The 26686-nt window shown below is 33.1% G+C and overlaps 1 protein-coding gene across 1 annotated transcript; it reads right to left on the reverse strand.

Moving 5' to 3' along the window:
- Positions 1-841: 841 nt before the first annotated feature.
- On the reverse strand, positions 842-12607 carry LOC137919891 (uncharacterized). Its single transcript, XM_068763112.1, has 8 exons — positions 12495-12607; positions 8528-8551; positions 6594-6799; positions 4307-4439; positions 3709-3873; positions 3169-3338; positions 2353-2459; positions 842-1029 (listed from the first exon to the last, which is right to left on the reverse strand). The coding sequence occupies exons 1-8, from the start codon at positions 12538-12540 to the stop codon at positions 924-926; spliced, it is 957 nt and encodes a 318-aa protein (XP_068619213.1). The 5' UTR covers positions 12541-12607; the 3' UTR covers positions 842-923.
- Between the last annotated feature and the right edge of the window lie 14079 nt (positions 12608-26686).

The following is a 26686-nucleotide window of genomic DNA, read 5'->3' on the forward strand; positions in this document are numbered from 1 at the left end:
ACTAAACCGTTTCCATAGAAAAACTGAGTATCGGAATATTCTAGCTAGTCCTTTGGCACTAATCAGTTAATGACAGAACCGAATTTTTAATTTCAGTTTTTAGCCTAACACTTTTTGTTTTATCTTTGAGTTCTTGTAACGATAGATGGCGCTGTATCCTGCTAAGAAATTTTTTCGAGTAATGTTGTTTTTAAAAAGAATAAAAACCATGCAAGTAGATTTTCAACTTAGTTATTGAAAATATTTTATTTTGGGTGAAAATAATTTCACATCTCTGCAGTCCGTACCTATCAAAAAATCTTAATTTTTAAATAATTTTTAAAAAAAAATTAGTTACAGTTTTTCATTGTCTAGCGATATTTATTAAATATTGTATCATATACGTTTTGTTGTTAGTTTGGTAGATTAATTGAATTCGACGTTCGGTCTCGTCGTGCCGTCGCCGTTACTTCAGCAAGGGTTGGGGTAATTTTCAAAGTAATCACGGCCAATAAAATCTCTCCCTAAACACTAAAGATAGTATCAACGAAGAGATGTCAAGTGTCAGGACGTTATTAATAAATTAGTTTTATTTATGTTTATTACGATTTACTTTTAAAAATAAGAATATTAGTTTCTACGAACATTATTTTTTTTGCGGTCTACGTAAAGTTAAGGGTTAATTTAGCTCATGTTAGCTTTTGACTTTGATACCCCTGCCTTAGTCAATAGTATCCCTGCATTACTCCTCATCTGTTAGACTAAATAATACCAAGACTCTTATTTTATTAGTAATATTCGAGTAAATATAAGAGGTGTAATAAAAAGTTGTTTACAAATAATTAAATGAAATAAAACAATCTAAATTCAAAATTGTTGTTTTAATAAGTAAAGTTGCCTAATTCGTTAAGACAATTTTGAGTTGTAGCCGCTCGGGCCTGTGATTAACCAAAAATATTTTTTACTTCGTCGGCGATTTTGTTCGCGTATTTAACGCCGTTCATTTTCAATCTGTCAACTACGCCTGGTTTTTTAATGGAGTCTCCATCTCTGAAAAGAAAGCGATTTAATGTGTACAATATTAATAGAAATTATTAAGCATATAACCAATTTCCAGGTAGAACCATTTATCTGTTATTATTTTTTCTTATCGACGAAAGAGTAATTGTCAATGTAGTATTTTTTATGGGGTCCTAGTGTGAGTTGGCGTGAGTCAAATCCCACCAAGTTGATCTAACTGCGTTTTCACAAAAAGATACTTAGAGATGAAGTCTACTTATTTAAAGATTAAGCTAACATAAGTTTCTAGATTTATTTTAATTCATCATCATTGAAAACTAGAATATAGAGAGAATACAAGTATGAATAAAACTGAATTTATAGCAGTATGCAGCTGTTTTTACAATTTATTCGTTTCTAATAATTTATAATCGCCCGATACATGTTATATTGATAATAAATATCTTTCGATTGTCTGGAGAAAAACACCGTTTACAAAATAATACTATTTCTACTCAGTATTTTAAATTGATATATTTATATTAAAAATAATGTCATATATTAAATATATTGATGAAATAATATTACACTGAATAGCACTCTAGCAAACTTTGTTGATTTATGAAAATTTAAAATTTGATTTTTTTAAGTATTCCTTGATAATCACTGACCATTAGTTTTTGTTTCTGATGCCACTCCTTTTTGAAGGAAGTTTTTGTAATGTTATACAGAGCTGTGTAGCTTATACTAAGAAATTTATGTATGCTTAACTGTGTTGCGGAGAGATTTGTTTTGTTAGTTAAAAATATTTTAAATCTTTTGTGTGCATATATAAAAACAGTAGCGAATCAGTAGTTTATCAATTAAAACGTCTTATACATAACATTATGTGTCTTCATCTTTTTACTACCCTTTTTGACAACCTCTCAATGACATATGTCCTCCAAGAGCGCTTAAAAATACAAAGATTAAAAAGTATCAGAACAAAACATTCAGTCATTATCATATATATCTATATATGTATATATAGATAAGAGATTTCCGCTAATGTACCGACTCATCACGATATCTCTGGAAGCAAAAGGCTTACAGACTTCAAAGCATTTCGCCGATCCGAGTCTAGCTAAAAAAATAATTTTACGAAATTCATCCATCAAGGGAGTTGATGGGCTTACATTAAAATAATTGCACATACTTATTTCCAAACTATACCTCTTATAGGTATTAAGAAACATTCTTTTTGTTATATTCAAAATTACAAAATTACATCCTCGCGAAGCGGCCGCGGATAATTAGTTTATAACACTTATTAATAAAAAATATTGAAGTTGTGAATATTTTGTTATCAAGTATAGTGACTTTAAATATACTTACTTGCATTTAATAGTCCAAGGTTTGTCTACGAAGTACACGTGTAAAGAGATTACTCCGTATTTCTCTGCGTTCTCATATAGGCACTTCGGCGCAAGGGGGACGGTCATCTAAGAATACATAAAATGTTTATCTTTAAGTGTTTTGTATGGTTTAAGTCGCAGTTAAATTACTTGAAGGTGAGGCACTCTATTTTGGCGGCGGCGGAAGCAGTGTTTCCAGCAGGTGATCGTAACGGCGCAATCGAAATCTAAGAAAATCTGTCCCGTCATAAGCAAGAAGGGCTTATTTTTGTGGAATCATCATTTTTCAAAAAGACAGCCGAATGAGATAGGTATAGGACATTTCCCGTTCGAAGACAGCGCTGTCACTTGTAACGGCTCTCTGAAAAACCTTGATCCCCTACCATAAACAGAGCCGTCTAAGTCATGGGTGTTAGTGGTTGAAGCTCTACACTCCCACTAGCCCTAGTAGTTGGCGTCTCCCACGTCCTCCCACGTCACCCACGAGTTTCAACGGTCGCCAAAATAATTGTCTTGTTGATAGGCGATGAAGTTCGAGCAACGGCTGAAGTGTAACAAAACTATTATTTACGCGCTACGTACCTTAAGAAATATACCACAAGACTGGCCATTTATTTGAATACCACAGCGCTATTGGGTCTGTGATGTTTTACAGATGGATTTCCCAGTCAGTTTTAATGTAACAATCCCGCATAACGCTACAACCCGTCTATTTGTCTAGATGTCTTGTGCAGATTCAAAGATTTTCCTTAAAACCAAAATAACAAAGGGTGTGCAACCTAGTGCACCTACATACCTCGGCACTACCTGACGGGAAGGATTCGAACCAGTCAGGGGTCTGTTTAGGGATCCTTCCAATGATTTGGAAACCGACGGACGCGAGGTCGGTTTGCGTGGTTGTCGCAAACCATGGGAACAAATCTTCACACTTCAGGTCAGGCGACATGTTGTAGTGATAATGAGTTCCTGTAAAAAAGAAAAAACATTTAACTGTCAATCGTAAACTGTCGACATTCACACAAATTAAATAATTTATTTGATTTTTTATAACTTTTTTCAATCTATGTTATTTTGAACTTATACGTTTGTTTTTAACTTAATATACTACAATTGAGAACGCCAGTGACATGAAAATTAAAAGTTTAAGAAGTCAAAGCTTTCTCATGAGATTCTTACTAAAATGCAAAAGTCTAAACTTTTCTAAAATTGTAATATATATAATTAAAGATATAAGATATATGTATCTCATGTGACAATAAATTTTAAATAAAAATAGGTAATCTGTTGAAAGTCGATGGTCTACATCATTGTCTGTATATAAAAAAAAACTAATCACCCATGTTGGGTATGCAGTTTTGTTTCTTCCAAGAAGTGGTGTTGAGCTCTGCCTCTGTGCTCGGTATCCTTATGAGTCGGCCGTCGGGCCCGGCCACCCACACGCCGCCATCTTGTAAAGTCGCGCCATTTTCTATTGTTGGTCCAGCCCCCGCTTTCAGAGATTCTGTAATTTTAAATACCAAACTTTAATTTATTATAAAAGTTAAATGAAGGAGATTATGGATTTATAAGATTTATCCACTACTTCAGTAGATCGAAACAGAAATTAAGAGATCTGCAGATGAACTGAACTAAGGTTACCGAAGTAAGTCCAAGAGTCACTCGCTTAAAGTGGCTGTGGTCGGGTCACATCACTCGTGCAAACGATGACCATTAAGGTCGAAAGGTTCTCGAGTGGTGATCAGGAGCTGGTAGATGTGTCGTGGGTACCTATCTACCTACCCTAAGTAGGTGGACCAACGACGTAGTCAAGGTAGCGAGAAGTCGCTGGATGGGCAGTGCAAGATCGGTGCCTTGCAGTGAGCGTCTATTGACAGTCATAATAATGAACCACTACCTATTTATTGTTGTGAAATATACGACGTGGTGCGGTATACCTTCAGAGACGTAAAATTGAGTACTGGTCCAGAATTCTTTTTCTGGTTCGCCATCAGCAGCGCGTGCCGTCCATTTCACAAGTTTTTTTTCCGGCACCCAGAATGGAGGATATTCGTAACCTTGTACGGGGATCTGGAAATTAATAATTTAATCTGTATACTATTCTGTTATCAATATAGATACTAATACAAAATAATATGTAACACTCATTCATTTCACACCATTATCACATTTCATTTCAACATTTTAAAAGTACGAAATATCTTGGTTTTTGGACATTTATACCAGGTGTACGGTTTAGTAATAATTTCAATATATATATATATATATATATATATATATATATATATATATATATATATATATATATATATATATATATATTCTTTATAGTTACATAATAGTACAATGGGCGGTATTACCACGTGAGACAATTTATTCCAGACAACGATAGTATGGAAACAGTAGAAATATAAATAACAGGTAGTTAACGTGATTCGTAACATACATATATACAGACCTATCTACCTAAATATATTATCTCTTGCCATGATCTCCTAGTGAAATAATAGTCTGCAGGGATAAATAGTAGAATTCACATTCTTTATTATTTCTGAAACCTATGATTTTCGGAAAGAGTGTAACACTTTCATTGACAGCAAATACCATAGAAAGACGCTAGATGCAGGCTTCTTTCAAAGGGTACTTTAATAGGAAATCTAGAGCGGAGTCCTATGCCCAGCAGGGGACGGCCTATGGCAGAATCGATAACGATGATAAGATACACATCAAGTCTATAAAGCTTTTACAGCTATTATCAATCGCACACTAATAAAATTTACTTTGGATTAAAGCGTCGATTTGTGTAAGTGAAAATGCTCATAAGCTGTTGTAATTTTTTCTTTAACAATTTGCTAGAAATTTCTATACGTAACTCACTCGGTCTTCGACCCTCTCGCGAGTACAATTCAAATAAATTAGATAAATGTCGTCGATGCAGTCTACGGCGGCATTAAATTGACCGTTCGTGACCACGAGGAAGACTTTATAATCCAATAATGATATTTTATTTTCCATCCATTGTGCAACGGAGGAAATTACTTATAACACGAGAACATGTTTTAGCATCTGTGAGATAAAGATTTACATTTTTTTTAGGGATTTGTCTACGAATTCCACACAGCCCAGCGGATTTTCAAGTTGAATGGGTCCTGAGCAGCTCATATAGCACGCGGAACAGATGGCCATTGGTGCGTCAAGATACTGATTAGGAAATTTGGATTTAAGAGATTAGACTGGAGGGTAGCGTAACACATCTACCCTTAAGATGTACAGACGACCTTGTTCGTGATGAGACGAAGATCGTGAGAAGACGCTGGACTTCCATTTGCACAATGTTTTATTGTAAATATTTGGAAAAAGCCTAAGTATAGCAATGTGCAGGCATGAAAATAAGAGATATTACGCAAGGAGTATAAGAACAAAACAGTAGTGTTGATGAACATAGATGCCGTGTGATTTAGGAATTTTCTATTGTAAATAGTTTTGTAAATAAGTATTAACTTTTTTGTTAGTGGTTTTCATTTTAAAACGTTGCCTTTCACCGCGGTGCTATAGATCGTCTAGTTTGGTTGTTGCTTGTGGTTAAAACCAATGTGTACGCCGTTACAATAACATCCAAGATTATAATCACAAAGGTAATATTGCTAGAGTTAAAACAATATTCCAAAACAATTTTGTGTGCTAGCACTAAGGTAGCACTTAGGTATATGTAACAACAATATAAATTACTTTATCGCAGATCTCCAGGCCAATTTAATTTTTTAAAAATATGTAATTTTCTCATTCTTTTTAAAAACAAAAATATAGTCCCACTGACTTTCTTTTGCTTGTTCTTCTCAGGTCTGAAACATTCATCACCCGAACAGGCGGTTGATTAATAGTCCTATAGTTTATTGCTTAGGGGAAATCCTTCAGAGCGTAAAATTTCCCGAGAGGCTTATATAAAAAAGTAAATATACTAACTGACATATCAAAATATATTTACAAAAATAACATATTATTACATTCCAAATAACGCAAATAATTTCTAAAAAAATAACAACCAATGTTCTCTTAATATAAGAAGGAAAAATAAGCCTGTATGTCTACTGCTCGTAAACATGTGCGCCTTTTCGAAAGAATAAATATTTGTTGTTATTATTTGTTTGTCCTTGACGTCAATAAAAATATTATCCACCCTGCGTTAAATAAACGTAATTGAATTCGATTTTAAATATTACTAACAGCTATTTGGAGCCCAGCGATGAATCCAGCCGTGTCGTAAAGAGGACATACGTTCCTCCCCGCGGAGCAGTACATCCGCAGTTCGGGCAGAGGTCCGGGAGGTCGTTCCAAGCGCCGCCAGCCCATGGCTTCTGCTTCACTCGCCAGTCGGGGCAAATTAAAGAAGTATTCTTTGTCGGCCAACGCGTCCGACCAACCGAATTTTGCTAAAAATATAAAATGTTATAAGTAAAATAAAACTCTTAATCTGTGCACTCTCACTCATAACGAATGCAAGAAACGCATCATAAATTGGTACATCGTAATCATTTCAACCGTAGAAAATCTACTGGATACAGACTTCCCTTTATATTTCCCATAGAACTTGTTGGAAGTGTCTTGTGTATAGCGTCTGACAATGACTTTAAAAAGGTTTTCAATATGCCTTGTTTGTGAACGTGCACTTGACAATTTGGTTAAAAACTAGAAAGTAATATAAGAGAAAAACTTTTTAAAAATCAGTTATATAGTAAACAAATGAGTCCATAGTTTTTGTAGCCGAATAAGCTGCAAACATGTACTGGCGGAAATAAAAAAAAAAAAAAAAAAAACTGTAGAAAAATCATATCGTAATAGCATTTTTTTAGACAACATAAGTGTGTTAAATAAAAACAATTAGTGTTACGTTGTCTGTACCATTGCGTTATGGTACGAATCTGTGTATTATGCGAGCCAGGCCTAGTTAAGACGCCGGTGCTAATTAAAAAATTGTTCTATAAGATATACGTATGTTTGGGTATATAGTATATCCAACTCATAAATAAGTATGTAGTAATAAGAATATGTTATGTCTAATGTATTGCGCATTTTTAAGACGGTAAATACTCATCGTTTATATAAAGTTTATTATATTAGCTATAAAAAATGTTTAAATAAAAAATTAATTTAAAAGCAGTCTTATTACTTAGAGTGTACGTCGTCAATAACAATACGGGTTGATGAGAGAAATAAACATAATAGCCATAAAAGAAGTTCAAACCAATAGCTAGGAGGAGCTTTGCATGACTCAGACTAGTGACAGACTCTGCGCCAGCATATTATGATTTTATTCACTTTTTTAAATTACGATTTATAATTTTAAGAAGTCGTTTGCAGCAGTAAGTATCCAAACAATCAATTGATACTTTCAAATGTACTAAACAACAAAAACTTTGAACTCAAGTTAAAAATTGTATTAATAAATAAGAAAGGAATATTCTTTAATAAATTTGTGTGACGTATGTGTGTGTTTAAGTGTATAAAGTGTTGGACAGAATTTGGTAAATATTGAGAGAGAGAGAGAGACATGAATTAAAAGTAAACGTTTTTCATGTATTTGAACACAGAAGTTTTTTCTCAGAGAAGAGAACAGACCTTAATCCACTATTTAGACTTTTTAGAATATAAAACAATCCATACCATATGGTATGTGACTAGATTTTTTATTATAGCCGCTATTTGCTGTTGTATATCATAAATAATGTGAGTGTTATAACTAATTATTATGCTAGTGTATTAGAATTTTTTATTATTATATTGATTTATTGTACTATTTAATGCATCTACTTCTGGTGTGATTTACAAAATTAATAAAATAAAAAACTTATTTTTGATAAGCCGGGATCGAAGTAATACACCTTACGATCATCACTCACACGCGTATAATCTACCTATGTGCGAACTTCTTCGTTCAACTGGAGAAATCCGGCTAGATTCATTTTTTTAAGTCCGTGAAGCCTTCAGTTTTGCGAACTCAATTCCGACGAAGCTGTAAAAGCCTCCGAGTTAACAGCATTGACATCAAGAGATACAATATGTAGTTGTTCTTTCTGTGGTAGGCAAAGTATTTTTACCTTGACTAAATAAAAAAATGAAATGAAATGAAGAAATGGGTAATTAAGGTAAAAGGCATTTACCTCGATATCCATCGTATTGTATACCTGTAACAGAAATAGTACATTTTTATAGCGTTTTCTGGAATATTATTACTTCATCATTACCATTGTACAATATATATATATAGTAGTATATATATATAATACATACACACACACACACATATATACATATATTTATTTTATTTTGTGGAGTTATCATTACAAAACTACATAATGTATAAGATGTTATAATATTGATTTTGTATAATAAGAAATGTGTCATAGATTCGTCATTTATTTATTGTAAAAAAATAAAATAAACATATATCAATGTTTAATTTATGATTTTTTTATAGTATCTTACTACTTATAATGTTACAATATAAGTAGCTGTTAATATTACAATATAATGTTAAAATGATCGTCGATACTAAAATGCATGGTAATGCCTACCTAAACAAAAATATTTTGAATTCGAATTTTAATTTGTTTATGCTACGCTATAACCTGTTCAACAAATCTTCTGTGCAACAATCCGAAACAACCTCCCAATCGGGTAATAATACCCGTTTAGTTATTTATTTATTCAGATTATTAAAACAGAGTTATCCGTAAAAATAACATAACTAACAAAACACATTATCCCTAGTAATTCCATTAACTAAAGCGCGTATGAAACCAGAATATAACGCTAACGTTTTGCGACTGTAACTGCCATTTAAACCTTCATATTTCATTGATTTTTCTAAGATAGAGAACCTCTTTTCTATTCGTTTCTTCATCTCCATTCTCTACACTAAAGTTATTTATTCATAGGTTATAGATACTGGTAGTAATAACAAAAACCACTGGTATCATTAAAGTCAATAAATTTCTTAACAACAAAAATATATACAAGCAAACATATCTTTCGTGTGTAAACAATAATAAGCTGATAATGTAATGTTATTTCATTCCTACAAAACTTATTTACTTGTGGAGTTCTTTGTTTTTTTTTTCAAAACTATAGCTGCCAGACCTTCAGTGTAATTGTGTAAAGATTCTACGGAACAGAAATGATCATAGTTCGTTGGAGCAAATCGTTTTATGGGTTAAGTCGAGCGTGCCCTCAACGACTTCCGTTCGAATTGAACAATTTGAAAAATACTCGACTATGTTACTAGATGTCAATGTTATTTTTTTCTGTTTGTGTTGCGTTTAAAATTCAAATTCAAAAATTATTTCATCTATTTACGATGGATTACATCTCTCAATGATATCCTTAAGCCTGAGAAAAACAGAAAAGAAACTCAGCGGGAATACATATGTACATAGATAAATGTTTTTAAAAATATGTAATGACTGTTTTAATTATCGAAATAGCTGAGAGCAAAACACGTCATTCCCAACATGTGTTATCTTGCATGAAGTCATTTACAGTGTAGTAACCCTTAGCATTTAAACGTTTATTGACATTTTAGTTTAAATCTAGCAATAGAGGTTTTCTAAATATTATCAGGAATACTATTGTAAAAAGGTGAAGTTAGACTTGGATACATAAAAATTGTTTTATTTCTGGTATTTACATCGGGTATACCAGGTAGATATGATAATATATTTTCATAATAGTATCGCTTCAAACTCATACACATGTGTATTTTGTTTATAAAATTACTACCGTCATCGGCTAATATCAATTACTAATGAAACAGTACCAGTTAATTACGAGTGAAATTAAATTAAGATATTAAAACGTGACTCATTCCTTTTTCTGGTTTTCCGTTGGCATTTTTTTACCTGTGTACCTGATATCTGTTAACGATTGTTATTCAAAAAACCGGTTATACGTTTGTATCTTAAATACAGACTTGAGCAGATTATGTACTCCTTGCTACGTTTTATAGTATTCCTCCCATAGATTTCCAATATTCTGATTGTATTGTATCCGGCTTACAGCGACCTCAGAAGATAGTGTGTCCATCTTATAGGTGGACGCCCTAGGCTTTTTCTTAAATATTTTCGTATTTATTTAGATGGAAGTTGACGGGGCACATCGCTTATGCAACCGGTGGTCATAGGGGCCGAAAGATTCTCGAGTGGTGACCACTAGGTGGACCGAAGACAGTCCAAAGTCAGTCTGACACGCTAGTTACAATATCACTATTTAACGGTTATCGTTTCCAAAAACTATTTTCATATGACATTTTGCAAATGAGGTAAACGTGATAAAAATGTTTACAATAACAACATATTTTTTATCACTCAGTCGAGAAATTTTTTCTCCTTCGTTTTAATTACATATTCAGTATGTTAATAAATTAAGTGCAATTAAACTTTAATTTATGACCCTATACGTATAACACATTAACCTCGAACTGTCTTAAAGACTATGCTGTTTGGTCACATTAAGAATTAAGTGACCAGTTTAAAAATAATATAAAAAAGTATTTTTATAACTCTGCATTCAGTCGTTAAATTTTTTTGTATGATTTTTTTTGTTTCGTTGTGGTCTCAGTGAGAAACACGGTCATGATACACTTCGGTGAGCTTTTGGTGACGAAGCATCATCTGGTGCTGTTACTTAAGATTAGTTTAATGAATTCAAACGTGGCAGTACTAATCTCTGTGATGATTCGCGGATCCTAGAGCCTAGATACACTGAGAGTCCGTCGAAGCGATCTAAGTGTTTGGCGGTGTTTCAATCCAGTGAAATTGTAGTATGTATTGGCCGGAGCCGAGTCCTCGAGCTTTGCTAGCTTCAATAAGATTTTAAGCTAAGCGGCATTAGCATCTGGGAAGCAGTGCAACAAGTAAAAAATGAAAGCTTGGGTTACGTTCTACAGCGACTATTTTTTTATGACCCCCGCTATTAGGTACTTCTCGTACCCATATGTTGTTTGGGACCGGGTTTTCATTCTTCTTTTAATATTTTTTCTACAAACTTCTTTATCTTTACGTTATTCTGTCATTCTTCCTTTCATTCTTTCTTTCATTCAACGATTTTCTTTCATTCTTTTCCATACTAATTTCCATTCATTCATTGCCTCATCTCCTTCGCTTTCTTATAATATGCTGTTTATTACAGCGACTATTAAAACTAACAAAGTTGCGCGACACATCATCGTTTAAATTTCAGCTATCTTTTTGCTACAGGATCTCATATTTTACCTTAACCCGCAAAACACTGTCGCATTGATTGATGTAAAATAGTATTGAATTTAGACGTCGTTGCCTCCCATGCTCTATTTGTCATTGACAGGTGACGAAACTTTGATCTATCATTATGATACTTAAACATGAGACATTCTTTAGTTGAGTTTCCTTTATAACAACTGCTTAAAGAAATCAGAGAGGAAGAATCGTAGTTATAAATATGATCGCTTCTTTCTTCGGACGTATAGGCTATACAACAAGTTTTATAAGAAAAGAAAGCAGACAGTAGAACTGGCATTTGTTTGCATGTTGTTTTGGAAAAAGTTCAAAAACAAAGTCCACACAGCAAAGTCTTCCTTCATCAGAACAAAACGCCAGCGCACTGAACCAATCAAACAACCGATTATTTGTATTATTATATATATTATTTTATAGCAGGGGTGGAAATATTTTACCATCCTTCTTACAGATCCTAAATTGACTTATGATTTGAGAATTTTTGACTTCTTGTGACATTGTATCAGAAGTGTTTAATGAAATTAATAAATGTAAATACATAAATGTACTATATCACCAGTATTTCCAAATATAACAGAAATAATTTGTGAAATATAGTTTTAAGATGCCAAAGTACCGGTGGCTATGTTCGAAAATGCCGTGGAAAAGACCCCAAAGAGGAGAGGACCCCACTGCGTCTCACGATAATTTTACAGGATGCAACGATGCGTAGATTGTCAAGAGGACAATTTCGATAAACAACAAATTATTTATCAATTGACAGTTAGTTAAATCTTTGATATTTTTTAAACATTTAGAGTCACGTCTCCTCTACAAAAGCTCTTTTAAAAATATAGAATAATTAAAAAAAACTTACCGCAAACGGCTGTAGCTAAGGCCAGCACTGCGATTACGTACTTCATTGTAACAACTGCGTTCCTAATTTAAATTTGTAGCGATACAGACCTCTGTAGAGATCTCCGACGGGAAGCCGACTGACTGTAGCGTTTATCCGAAGAGAATATCTCAATATTAGTCTTCCGTTACACTGATAATATAATGTTATTAGCATAAATATTGTGTGACATTTTTTATATATTTATTTAAACAAAGATTTAAATTACCCGTCTATCATAGTGAGCCTTTACAAATCTTTTCAAAAATGTTTTTCTAATGGATATAGTAAATGGAACAGTGAGCCTGTCATTTTAATTATAATGAACTAAAACTCCTTACAGACAATATTCAGACAGTCCCTTATAATAAAAAAGTAATGTACATTTTAGTTACAGATTGCAGGGTATGATTTTATTTATTAATATTGTGATCGGGAAATTATGATGCAGAGGTTAAATGAGTTTATATCTGCACCCCCTGATTTATCAAACGCGCAATCTGTCAAATGCACGAAGTTTGTAGCAAATTGTCAAATGCGTAAAATTTCATTGTTACGTTTACCATTTTAATTTTTACATGTTCCATTATAAGTAAGAAAAGAACTAACATATAGCCGTATGCGGGGAACCTAATTTTGTTTGTAGCTCTTACATGTATTGTGGTGCTTGATTGAAGATATGAGAGATGATTAATGCATGTAATACATATGTACATGATTTTTTTGTTTATGATGATCCGCTGGAATATAAGTATAAATTTTCCTTTTTGAGATGTTAATTTATAGAAAATAAACTGAATTTGCAAGTAACTAGATTTGTTGTATCCCTTATTCTTTAAATTTTACTTTTATGTTTAATAATTGCTCAAGATTCCAATATATATTAAAAATATTGTACGGTGTATGAAATTTACAATGAGATGCTTTATTGAATACCATGCGTGCATGAATCTGAACATTTTTTTTAATCTTCTTTTTCTTACGAGGTCGACTGAACTGTTAATAGTTTTATCGGTTATAATTTTACTTTAACAGAGATCGTGACTATCATTTCTTAAGCGATTTCAACCTGTTTCTAAAACTCGTTCGGATAGATGCTGCATAAATACATGTATCGATATATTAATATACTAAATTTATTACAAACATACAGGATGTTTGGTTATAAATATAAAACCTTTTATCAGCAAAATTGTTTAAAGCTTTTACAGCTATTTCCAATCACACTGTATAAAGTGATCACTCTATTCTACTGGAATGTTATCGGTGAATAACTTCTGGTAGTTCAAAGTCTATAGGGACAGAGTGAACAATTATTTTAATATGTAGTATCCGCATTTTGAAAATACTTTTTTTCTAATATGTTATCCTTACGTTAACTCTTTTTAGGTAGGCTGTATATGTATATTAATTGACAGCAAATGAGTCATATACTTACGCCGTAAAAACTTATATTTCTTTAACCAATTTGCCTGTGTATATTAGATTTTACCGGATACATTTTAATATATGTAAATTATAATTATCACTGCTAAGATCAAATTACATATTAATAACCATGTATTCAAGATACTGTTGTACGTCTCACGGTACAGGCTTAGTTGAGTGATATGATAATCACAAAACAATTGTACAAGGAAGAAGTATTAAGCATTTAATAAACATTCAAACGAATTTTATGTTTACTTAAGAGTTAGTAGTAAGTTAGTAGTTGATTAATCGTAAATAATATGATTTAGTGCATTAATTAAATAGGATTGCCACAGCTCACAAACAAGTTGTCAGAGGATGGACAGAACCAAAATACCACACTGCGATCCCAAACCCGCCTGACAAACGTGGCGATTATGGTATGCCCCCCCTAGATATCTTTTGGGAAGGCCTATGCCTGGCTGTAAGCCTCTGTGGGCTGAAACGACAAATACACTGTTGTTTTAGAAAAGTGTTAGTGGATTTTTTTTTGTAAATTAGTGCGTTGTTGATTTTTCATACATGCAATATTTTTATAGGTAGAATAAACATTGTGCAATCGTGTTCCTATGAACTTAAGTCAATAATCTATATATTTACTATAATTTAAATTAAGGAACTGTACAGAAATAAACCTTCCCAGGGGTACCAAGTTAGCTTTTATCTTGGAAAACTATTACATCAAGAACTATTATATCAAAATTTGTATTAGGAGATTTATGTATGTATGTTAGTGTTTCTGTGTGTTTGTAAGCGTGAGGTAAAGCGTTAAACTATTGTATACATATAGATGTAAGGCAAATGAAGAGAATCAGTGATACTTTATGTCTCTTCGTTGTCTACATTATGAAGTACATCACTTTTTTGTTAATTTGGAATTGTTTACAGATATATAAACGTAATAAGGATATGTAAAAGGTAGTCCTTTTATAAAATATCGATATATTGAATATGCAATAATTTTATAAAAGGTAGTTTTATTTTCTTAAATGGCAACACTACTGGACCCTGTCACTCTTTCACACGTTCGATAACCATCGAAGTGATAAGTTGTCTAGTGGAAACTATGCTAGTTGGCCTATAAGAATATTAAAATTAGAATAAAAGTAATTACTGTGCTGTGAATTGGAGTTTTTCTGATAAATAATATATTTTTATTGATTTTACTATAGAGGCTTTATTTGCACAGCTCAGAAACTTAAATTTTAATTTAGCTATATTTTACGATAGACTTTGTCAGCGCCTGTAAAAATAATTTAGCAATAAATTGACGTCTCAAGTCGTTCTTTAAACGGCGCCGCACAGGCGTTGGTTTTTAATGGCTTGGCTTTCGTCCCAAAGAAAAGTGATAGCAACTTTGCTATTTCTGCCCTAATTAACTGTAACAACATAAATTTAAATAAAAATAATAATAATGTTGAGAACATTTGATAAATTTAAAGCAATTGAATATTTATACAAAACTGTTTGTTAAGTTAATGTCCGTGCTTCAAGAGTGGGATTTTTTTTCGTCGTAAGAATAAACAAATATTTGAAAATAATTAGTAAAGGTAAACTTAACAAGAATTAATTTACATTAAACCTAAGAATGGATGAACTCCCAACTCACTTATAAAAATGATACATTATTTATTTACATTATTTATTTACTAACTATTATTACTACGCCCATCTACAAGAAACAAGATTCTGTAAAACAAAATAGAACTAATGGATGATCACGGTTTGCCTTACTACAATTTACAGTTTCTGCCATTTGAAGATGGCAAAGTACTGAGAGCGCTTAATATAAATCTCTTTAGGCTTAGAACGATTGTTGTGTGTGAAGTAAACCGCATGACTGTTTCATTGGAAACGCCATTACAGAGTGCTTGCGTTTGTTTTGTTTCTAAAGATGTAGTTGCTGCTAGCTCTGGAATCTGAATTGAGTTTGCGGAACTGAAAGGTAATATTTACTGGTTCGTTATATTAGTTGCACGCTTACGATCGCATGAAGGTACCGGACTGTCCACGTGTGAGTGCAAATTGTGGTGAATGAGAGTGTGCGTCTTTGGATGGCAGCGAGGACTACTGGGCGATCGAATCAACTTGTATTTGTCAAAGTTAAATAGCTGTTTATACACTTGAGGGAATAGCCTAATGGAAAGTTTTCACAGTTAACGTTGCATAAGCTATGGTCTTTGTTGCACTTCAGTTCTTTGCTGGAAATCCGTCGTCTGTTAACAAGACGACGATTATTATAGCATCCTTTAGGACCCATGGGTTATAAAACGGCCAATAAAATATGAAAGTTCAAGTGGTAGCTACACATTCTTTGGAACGTCTGTTTGAGTCGTTATGTAGATACTTCTTTGGATTGCTGCCAAGCTCTTAGTTCGCCTTGGCGCATTCTCCATAAAGTGACCAACGCCAAGCGTGCCCTAGAGTATCAAATTTCGGCTTGGTCGCTTCTTGTTATTGGGCTAGCATTACTACCCCATCGAAAAGCGTTAGAGGAACTTTACCTTCATTGTTAAATGAAGGAAATCTGCCCTGTACCTCTGTATATCGTCTTGGCGGTATTATTTTGCCGGAAAGTAACAACGCAAAGGTTATGAAGTGTTTTGATTTTGATTTAAGTAATAGTCGCTAAAGATCGAACTGAGAATAAAGAGATCCGTAGATGAACGAATGTAAGAGACTTAGTTTTGCATTTGCTATTTTAACTTGAAGCGGGTGAGCAACATAATGCATAGAAGAGATAGCTGATGGGACCCTAAGGTTCTGGAGTAAAGACCACGGACATCAATCATATACATCATCAATAAGATGCACAGACGACTTTGTTCAGGTCATCGGAACACGCAGGCTGGTTCCATCAAGTCTTATGGCAGAAGTCAGTGTTCAGTGGTGATCATCCTACGGCTGTAATGATGATGACTGAATGGCGGTTTAAAATAATCAGAAATTTTTACAAATAGAGGTAGATAAAAAATGTATAATTTACAACTTTAAAGGACATAACGTATTGATTTATTGTGAATAAAGACATTGAACTTTCTTAGTTTGTTATGTAAGTTTCTCGTTGCCAAATGATCAAGTATCTAGCAACTGTTGTGACATACTAAAGTACCGGCCAATTTCATTTACAGTCCTGTCACGCGATTTTCGACCCTCTTAGTTACAGTTTAGGTCGATGAATGAGTTTAAAATTCATTGATTTTGCAATTTTTACTATATGTATGTTGAGGAACGGATTCGCCCGCGTCCGGTTCAGAAGTCACCCGTGACGCTTGGGACTTACCGAAGGCCGATCGGCGCTTGTGAAATTCGTCTAGTGTTCTTTGTTGGACGTTACGAAATGGTCTTAGGGAAACGGAATCGATTATGTGTCAATGGCATTTTATAAGTGGGTAGCTTAGCGAATGTGGATACATAGTATTATTATAGATCAATAATATTTATTTTAAGTTAATAATAATTATTCCATAACATAAACATTATGAACTTTTTTAACAAAATAAAATTAATGGTGCGTTATGCACATTTTTTACTGTATACAATCGGTGTTTACTTTCTCTCGGCCGATGGATATGTTTTAATAAACCAAGCTGTATATTTACTATGTAGTAGCTGTAGTAAACATGTGTCTCAACGAGCAATTCTCTGTAGCCTTCATCAGATAAAGTTTTAAAAGTTCTAAATTATACACACATAATTTAGAAAAGCTATGTTCCACTTTTCCATAGTAAGAAATACATTTCATTTAAAAATCTAAAGTAATTATGTTAAAACAAACTTATAGATAATAATTCATTTGTTTTATTAGATTTACTTATTCATATTTATTGGATTTGTTGATTATTTATGGCGATCTCTTAAACGTAATGTGAAGAGCGCAAGATAAGTTCAAATTGATTGAAGCTAGCTCAACCTTCTCTTCCTGTTCTAAAACTTTAAATAAATGGTTACGGAGCTCAAACGCGCCCCGATCAAAAAAGAGTATATTATAAACTCAACTGGGTTTTATTTCGTCATTATTTTGTTGTCTTGAATGCAGTAGTTACAAGAATTCTTACTCAAATATTATCTATATTAGTAGCATTTTTATACTTCAAATAAAAATATTTGAAATCATTTAAGATATTTCCCATTATTTTTGTTATTATCGCAAAAAACCAGATATTTTTCTCGGTCTTTCATATCCAACGTTTAGTTTCGTATAGAAATAGTGGAGGATATATAAGATTTACGACCTCGCTCACCAGATGAACGGGCAACTCTGATGAAAAATATACGTAAATACTAAAAGCATTTGTTTAAATAGCTTAAATTAACCATTTCTATGTATCAGCGTACTGGCGTCCATCCATAAGGTGGACAGAGACCTTGATATAATTGTTATAAAACATGGACCTAGACACAGGCCGCATTTAACCAGTCCTATTGGAAGTAAATGGTGGGGACAACTATGCCTAGCAGAGGACGATGTTTCAATTAAAAACATGACAGGATTTGGAATTATCATTAACTAGAGTGCTAATTACATTATATACTTTTTCGTATAAAAACTTCATGGTGAGATACTGACGCTCTTGAATAAAAAAAATACTTATTGTATTTTGCGATTTCCTCTATCGACAGCTTCGTCGACAGCGAACTGTTGTTCGTCTAAACGAGCCGTTAAGAATAAAAATCAGAAAGATTTATATTTACAATTGCATTGCATTGTGCGGTACGCAGAGGGCGCTGCTGTCTATCCTCTGGAAACTAATTTGTGAGCAGTGACAATCCTATGAAATTTATGTACAGTGTGAATTATATTAAGGTTGTATTGCGAGAACCGAACCCGCAGTAGATATTGAAGATACATAATTTTTTACTAAGTTTCAGTAATCGGATGCATACTTCCGTTGAATAGGAAAGTCAGAATTTATAAATACACAAAAATCAGACATTGGTTGAAATTCGTCCTATTTACATGTTAATGAAAACAGTTTGAGTTGTAAATAAGCGAGGGTGTAGCGACCTCAATAGTTGGCCACGGGGTGACCTGCAACCCCGAGTGTCGACTCATCGCACGTTCAACCCGCTTCTAATTTCCTGACCCACTTACCGACCCACCACAATAGTCAGGCGGCTTTTTTACGTTATGTCTAAGCGAGTTGTGCGAATATTCTATATTTCCGTTACGTTTCACCCGATTAGATTAACTGTCTATACAGTTTTGTGTTCAAAAGACTATGTTAATACTTGGTCGGCGGATGACTTTGACAGATCGTAGAGGACCGCAGATCCTCCGAAGAGAGCTATCAATCTTATGTCCTCCGAACAAATTGATAAGTATTACATAACTAAGAAACTTTATCGAAATGTTTTTACCGTAATCGACTGCCGTATTGAATTCCGCTATGTATATGTGACTTTATTGGTTAGCTTTATCAATTATCGGAGTAGTAGAGTTTTATTTATTTATTCAATGTGTAAATAATAAGCGAGGATTAAGTGGTAGTGGGCATGTCACATAGCCGCTGGGGTGTTAAGGATCTAGAGTGGTGAACGCAGACCGGAAAGTGCAGAGTAGTACGTCCACCCGCAAAATGGACAGATTGTTCACTTCCACTCAGTCTTTTTCTTAGGAAATCTATGGAGTAGGCTTAATTCCAGCAGCGCCTGAAATGAGGTTGATGATGATAAAACAACGACCAATTATGAAAATAAGTTTTCTATTTCGCAAATTGTTAAGGCACTTGTTATCATGTGATTAAATTTTTCTTTTAATACTTTTACATTGTTGTTAGCCAAAGACAGATGTTTTAATTTATTGTGGTATATAATAATATATACAATATATTGCGACATTTTAATTAAAATGGGAGATAGACAAGAATTCTATAAAAATCAGATAAATCTCGACAGTCTTACACTTCGTGTCGATTATATGTATATGAAATACCCACAAATGACGCCGACAAACGTCTTAAGAAAACCAGATTGTTACATGTTAAAAATCATTCCACTCTTTCCTTACGTAGTAGTAGGATATGGTGTGGAATTCGTAGGGCTATGCTATTTTCGATCGTTTACGGATCTACTCTTTCTTGATTCGATCTGTTAAATGAATCCCAAGCAAAACCCTCTCTCTCGCCCTCATTTTGCGATTGTTAGCTCCCAGATAAGACTTGAAATGGCACTAGTAATACACATTGATCATTAGTCGACTCGTTATAAACAGAGCAATTGTTCCCTTTGCTTTGTTTGTGAAGTTTAGATTTCGTGCTATCGATGTTATAAATCACAAGCTCTATCTATGTTAATTTAGCCTCGAATACTGATTATGCAAATCACCGAGTAACGGTTTACTGTTTTAAGTAATAGTAAATAGTTAACCGTTGCTAAAGATAATATATTATTAACACGGAATCGTTGAAACGGCCTGTAAAACGTGCAAAAGTAATTTGAAATTATTATGAGTCTTCTCAAGCTTGTACAGGGTAATTGGTTATAGATGTAAAATCTTTATAAAGGTGAACGTATCACTCATTCGCTGTCAATTAATGAAAAACGTACACTTTGTCGAAAAATCAAAAGGTTTCAAAATTTTTTGCTGCCAGAAGTTATTGGTCCGTCGCATTTTAATAGAAACATTATATTAATGTAATATATTTCAGAGTGATCACTTTATATACAGTGATTGAAAATAAGTGGATTACATATTGACACCTTTACTTGCTTTTACACCTATAACCAATCACCCATTAAAAAAAAAGTTCAAAAATATTTGAAACCGTTTGTAACAAATAGAAAAGTAAATGTTAAAAGATATTTATTTGGAAAAAATTAGTTGAATAAAATTTGTAGCTCTAGTTTAATGTCTTGACCTAATTAGAAGGAAGATGAAAATTTATTTATATTAAATTAACGACGTTACTGTACGAAATAGGAAACTTAATGCTGGTAAGTAATTGTTTATTATTAATTTATAAATGAATTTGTCTCTTTGGTGTACGTTAGGCCCCTAAGTTTCGACACTACTAAGTCTAAAATTTCTAAAGTGAAGTTATTAAGTTACGTAGAATGTTAATTTATTAATTAACTTAATAGAACGTTTTGAAATTGGGTCTGCCTTTGATTACGCATTTCTCTTTGATCTACTGCGATCGTTTTAGTCGTTTAATAAATTACAGAGGACATTTAAAATGTATCCCTGATGAAACCGCTGTAAGGTCCATATTTGAAAAACTTTGAATTATAGGCCCCTATTTAAAATATTCAGAATAACAAAACTCTTTGAACACGGTTAATTAATTTCTATATATTTAATCGTAAAGAAACATTTGAATGAATACACGAACATCGGAAATATATAAAGTGTATAAATAAATAAGCAAATACAATTAAAACAACTTATCGTTTTATATTTATGTTATAGGTGCAAAAGCTTAAGAATGTATATCTCTTTTGCCGGTAATACAGATGGTAAAGAATCATGTTGTTCTATTCTTTGGTAGTTATAGTACAGGATTACAGTCTCATAAATAACACATTGCTATGATCATTGCTAGAGAATGAATAAAATGATGCAAAGTTAAGTTTTGGTATATTATGGAAAACGCTTTTGAAAAGTTCCGAGGCTGGGGATTAATAAAGTTTAAGTCTACATCAGATAATTAAGATAAAAATGTAAATATAACTGCGAATATGAAGAAACATATTTATAAACTTTGTAACTGATTGGTTAAAAATTTTAGAGTTTACGAATTCTGGGATTAAGAACCACCTCTAAAATTTCTGAACGGAAAGTAATTAGAAAACTATGCCTCCGATTAAGCGATCTCAGATCAATGATATGTAAATTTTGTCAAAATAAATAGGTCAATATATAGTAGTCAATATATAGGTCAACATAGTAAAAATAAGTTTTTTCAAGATGGATAAAATAAAATCGATTTATGCAAAAATACGTTGTAAAGGTTTTTGTTATTCAAAGCCATAAATAGATTAGTCTTAGTCTTATTAGGTAGTCATTGTAAGAAATAAGAGCAATCATGAATTTGAAGTCACCACCACCTTTGGGGAAACGAAGTAAGAAGGAAATTTCAGCCGATAGACGTCCACAGGAAAGAATTTGCCTGCCCCCTCCACAAAAGGTCGCCACTATGACCAGTCTTGCGCTGTCCAAGTTCAGCGACTTTCCGCGACCTTAGCTATGTGGTCGTTTCGAAATCGTTTGCAATCCTTCATTCCAAAGTTTCATACTAAAACGCCTATCAATGGAATGATGTCACATGTCTTGCCAGGATTTACTGATAGATCCGGTTTGCGAGGTTGGTATGTGAATTATGTGACCAATATCATGGGAATACCCTGCAGTTAACATAGATATATCGTTTGCCTTCTCAATCGTTTCTTTATTACTGAAGGCCGTGTCCGTTTTGAAACGCCTTGACCGAATCGATGACGAGTGGTTTCCAAGTCATCTTATCTTCTGCTTTTTTCGGAGCAATAATAATATATTGTATAAAGACCAGTTATTGTAGTTGCAAGTCAACCTTTTAATAGACCAGCCGGTAAGCGATTTTTTTAGTACGCCAGTTTAGCAGTAATAGTTTAAGACTCGTTTACATAAATAGATAATTTAGTTTACGTGATAATGTTACTCTTGACTCAGTATTGTCCTTTTTCCGATTTTATGAGGTTAACAGTCTACCATGAAAATACTCATAAAAGCATCTCGACACAATATGGTTCTAGAAGAGTATGTTCTTCTTCAAACGATATCACTCTAGGTGTTTTTATAATCCTTCATTATCATCATATAAGGCGTTAGACGCCATCAGGGCATTGACCTCCCCCAACGATCGTCACGATAATCTGTCTTGCGCTGCCCGCTTCCAGCGACTTCCCGCGACAGTTAAGAGTGAATTTCCATTATAGAATCTCAGGTTTATATTAGGTTAATTAAGATATTTTTAGCAAAATTCTAAATTGAGGTCTTAGTTCTGAAGATATGTAGTTAAAACAAGTTAGTTACTTAGTTAGTTAGTTAGTTTAAAAAAATTGGGGACAGTGTAAGCTTTCCTAATGGTAAGTAATCCTGTGAACATCGCGTTCGCATAAGACATAAGAACACGAAAAAAAATGATAACACATATTAATCTTGACGGACGTATACGAGAGATTGAATTTTGATTTATCAAAGCGTAGTAAAATAATGTATATTTACTTTGTAAAACATTTTATAAATAAATTTCATGCATATTTAGTTCGCGTAAAAGAATTTATTCGTGTGTCAAAACCTCGCAACTGAAAGGATCCCGAGGTATTCGTCTTGTCAAAGCACATTTTGAATTCCGGTAAAATGCTTTAAAGCAGACGAGAGCACCAATATTGCACCTTAACGTGTTGTACTAAAGAGGTTTACCAGTCGTACAGTTTCGTAAACATCACAGAATAAAGAATTAGCGTCTTGATATCTGTAAAAGACCAAACGGGCATATTTTTTTTACCAATGGCCTTAGACTTCGTTGACGTATTTACAGTGACGTAAATATTTTATGTTACAGAAAAAAACTCTTTATTGAACATTTTTATTTCAATCCATTTACTTGCTTATGAAGCTAAAAGCATTCTTTGCTTAAACAACAGACGTGATTTCGCATAGGATCGACCTAGTTATGTTACGAATATTTTGTATTACTTAAATATATTACACAAGTGTTGCGTTGTTTGTACGTGCACGATTTTTTAAACTCACCAATACGATAAAATAAAAATAATAATATTTTATTATTTTTTTAATGGAAAAACTACGGAAATAAAAATAATTATTATTACTATTATTAATAAAGCCTCGAATAATGTCGGATATTTTTTACTTCAAAGTTTTTTTACGACATGTTAGCAGTAAAATGCAGAAAAGAATGATGTTATACGCTTCTTATAGCATTCTAGACTTACCACACTCTAACTGTCGGTAATCTGAAAATATAGCTAGTGTAATATTTGGTTTCATAGTGAAAAGTCGAATTCGCGTTCTTTTTTACACATACATACTGGATACAAAATAGTCGATGTATCTAGGCCGTTCTAGTTACAGAAATGATTACATAGTATAGTACATTCTTGGGGAGAAAACGAAGAGCCAGAGAAGATCAAAAGAAGAAGACTAGTGTGTATACGGGTGTTGACTAATATCTCTGAGACGAGGATGTTAATGATGGGCCTTACTGGGCTCTGGATGACCGAATCGTTGAGCTCGAGAGTGAGATCTATTCAGAAATGAGATCCGTAGAAACTAACGTCACCTACGTAATTTGAAGAACTGTTCGTTTTAAGTGGCAGATTACGGGATACATCGCTCGTGTAACTGATGACCGCAGAGGTCGAATGTTTCTCGAGTGGCAACCAGAAGTGGGTAGACCTGACGTAAATTTGCTGGATAGGGCAGTGCAAGACCGTTAATCCCGGTGATCCTATAGGCCTATGTCATGCAGAAGGCATCTATCGGCTAACATGATGATAGTACAATTTTATAAAATTACTTTTTTTGTTCTTATGTTTATCAACTAAAATTAATGAACAAGATTGACAACAAATTTATAGCTGTCAAAAGGGCTTTTCCTGCGATTAGTCTAGTCCACTGAGTGAGCTAAACCTTTGTAAAGTAGTAATAAGCATATATATAGTGTCCTACAATAATAATAAAATACCATAATAGGATTTAAATAGTCCTATAATAATAAAGACATTTATACTTCGAATTGTTATTTGATTTTTAATAACAGGATAATAAATCTTATTTCAAAATTATTAAAGCTTTTACAGATTTCCATGTGTTGTTTGTGAAAGCTCTGTAATATAATGAATTTAGGTAAAGATACATATGAAATTATGCGCAAATCGAACGTAATTATTGTATATATAAGCATATAAATAATTTTATTGCCTTACAATTTTTCCAAATTAATTTGGTTCTTTAAAATAAATTGCAAAAACATTAAGTAAACTAAAAATGGCTTGCTTTAAGCTTATGTCATTAAAATTGCATTAAAGCGTCTACCGAACTGAAGTTATTGCATTAATTAGGTTTTCTAAAGAAAATGGAGAAACGTTAACGTTTGTGTTATTAATTTCTTTTGTAGTTTACTTGCACAACCTTGTTGAAGCCTATTTTAACTTATCACAAAAATGTTTTAACGAAAACGTTTTATTAATTAAAGTATTTGATAAATTTTCAAGATCATGATTGAAGAATGAAACATGAAGGAAATGTGAAGGTTGTTATTTTACGTGAGAGTAAATTGAAAATATATTTTTATTTATACACACGTACAGCCTGTACTGATATTCAATCTGGCAATTAAGAAATAAGTAGCGGCCAGAGCCGAGGCTCCCAAGAGAATCCTACTCATTCTCTGTTCATGTGGTTGCTGTTAGACCGAGGGCTTTTACAGCTTCATCGGAGCTAAGTTCAAGTTTAAGTTAAAATGGAGAGAATCCTGAAAACTTAGGCTTTGTTGCCTAAAACAAGAATTAAGCTAGGCGCTACTTGCTCGCTTTCCTTCATGATGAAATTAGTATATTATGGGCAATTATATTAATAAATTTATAAATAAATGAATCTTTAAATGCAAGAAGGATAACGGTGACCATCCATAAAAATAAGTATTATCTATACGTACTCGTATAAGTTTACGAACAATGTCAGCACATACATTTAGAATGGTAGGACAATGAAGTCTTTCAATTAAGTAAAACTAGAACTTAAAATAATTATGACAAGTTAGCTACTTCCGACTTAGCAACCGACTGCCTTTGACTTTGACGTTCATTTCACAAACAATACGATCTCGGGAGAAAACTTCTTGGAAACCGGATTGTGTCCCTTCACGGTCACTTCACAAGTGATATTTAATATATACCGATATCCAGAAATTGTGCTGTAATATATAAATAATAGAAAGTTACATGATAAATACCATTTATAAAAATAAACTCCTAATCTCTAAATTTCAAGAAAGTGTACGGACATATATTAAAGTTCCACAATATCCATTTGATCCTTTTTTTTTTGCAATTTTTGATCTTAATTTAAATATATTATTAAATAAATATTATTACATCATTTGGGAGTTTTTAGTTGATCAAAATATGTGGAACTTGGTTTGTTATCTCATTACATATTTATATGATATTATAAGGTATACATCAAACACTGTTTAATTTTATTTAAATAGAGGGACTGTTGAGTTTTTGGCTGGCTCTTCTTAGTAGCATTCCGAGCCGTTGGTAGCTTACGACTTAACATTATTGACTGTTTAAAAGTATGTATATATATGCCTATTTGGATAAAAGTAATTTGAATTTAATTTAGTCGAGAGAAATATGCCAAGATAATAATAAAATTAATTTGAACATAAGAAATGCTATTATTTTGGCTTACTTTCTTTTTTACTTTAAAAACATGTTTCCGTTAGACTCGAATTTGTTTTTTTTGTGACGGCGGCAAACATAACCTTTCAATTTCAGATTCGGCGGGAACCGGTCCGGTCACTTTCCATGGCACAGTCGGAGGTATCATCGCCGAATGAGTCAGTTGAGTTTTTTGGTGCTTTCTCCCACACCTGCCCGCAGACGGATATGAATACTTTCCACTGGGGGAAATGAGAACACCGTTTTGCATGGCCTTGATTCGAGAGACAGCCGAGTGGAGCCCGCCAACC

This window comes from Battus philenor, unplaced genomic scaffold (genome assembly GCF_028537555.1).
Source record: "Battus philenor isolate CCGP_79_NKW_IND1 unplaced genomic scaffold, ilBatPhil1.0.hap1 SCAF_17, whole genome shotgun sequence".
NCBI classification, from domain to species: Eukaryota; Metazoa; Arthropoda; class Insecta; order Lepidoptera; family Papilionidae; genus Battus; species Battus philenor.

Bases quoted from the DNA above. Each gene is read 5' to 3' on its own strand.
- LOC137919891 (XM_068763112.1), bottom strand. From the start codon at position 12,540: ATGAAGTACGTAATCGCAGTGCTGGCCTTAGCTACAGCCGTTTGCG. The intron at 4,440-6,593 runs GTTAGTAATATT...ATTAATTTCCAG, and splicing joins TCGCTGGGCTCCAAATAGCT to ATCCCCGTACAAGGTTACGA. The intron at 3,339-3,708 runs GTGATTAGTTTT...TCTTTTTTACAG, and splicing joins AAACTGCATACCCAACATGG to GAACTCATTATCACTACAAC.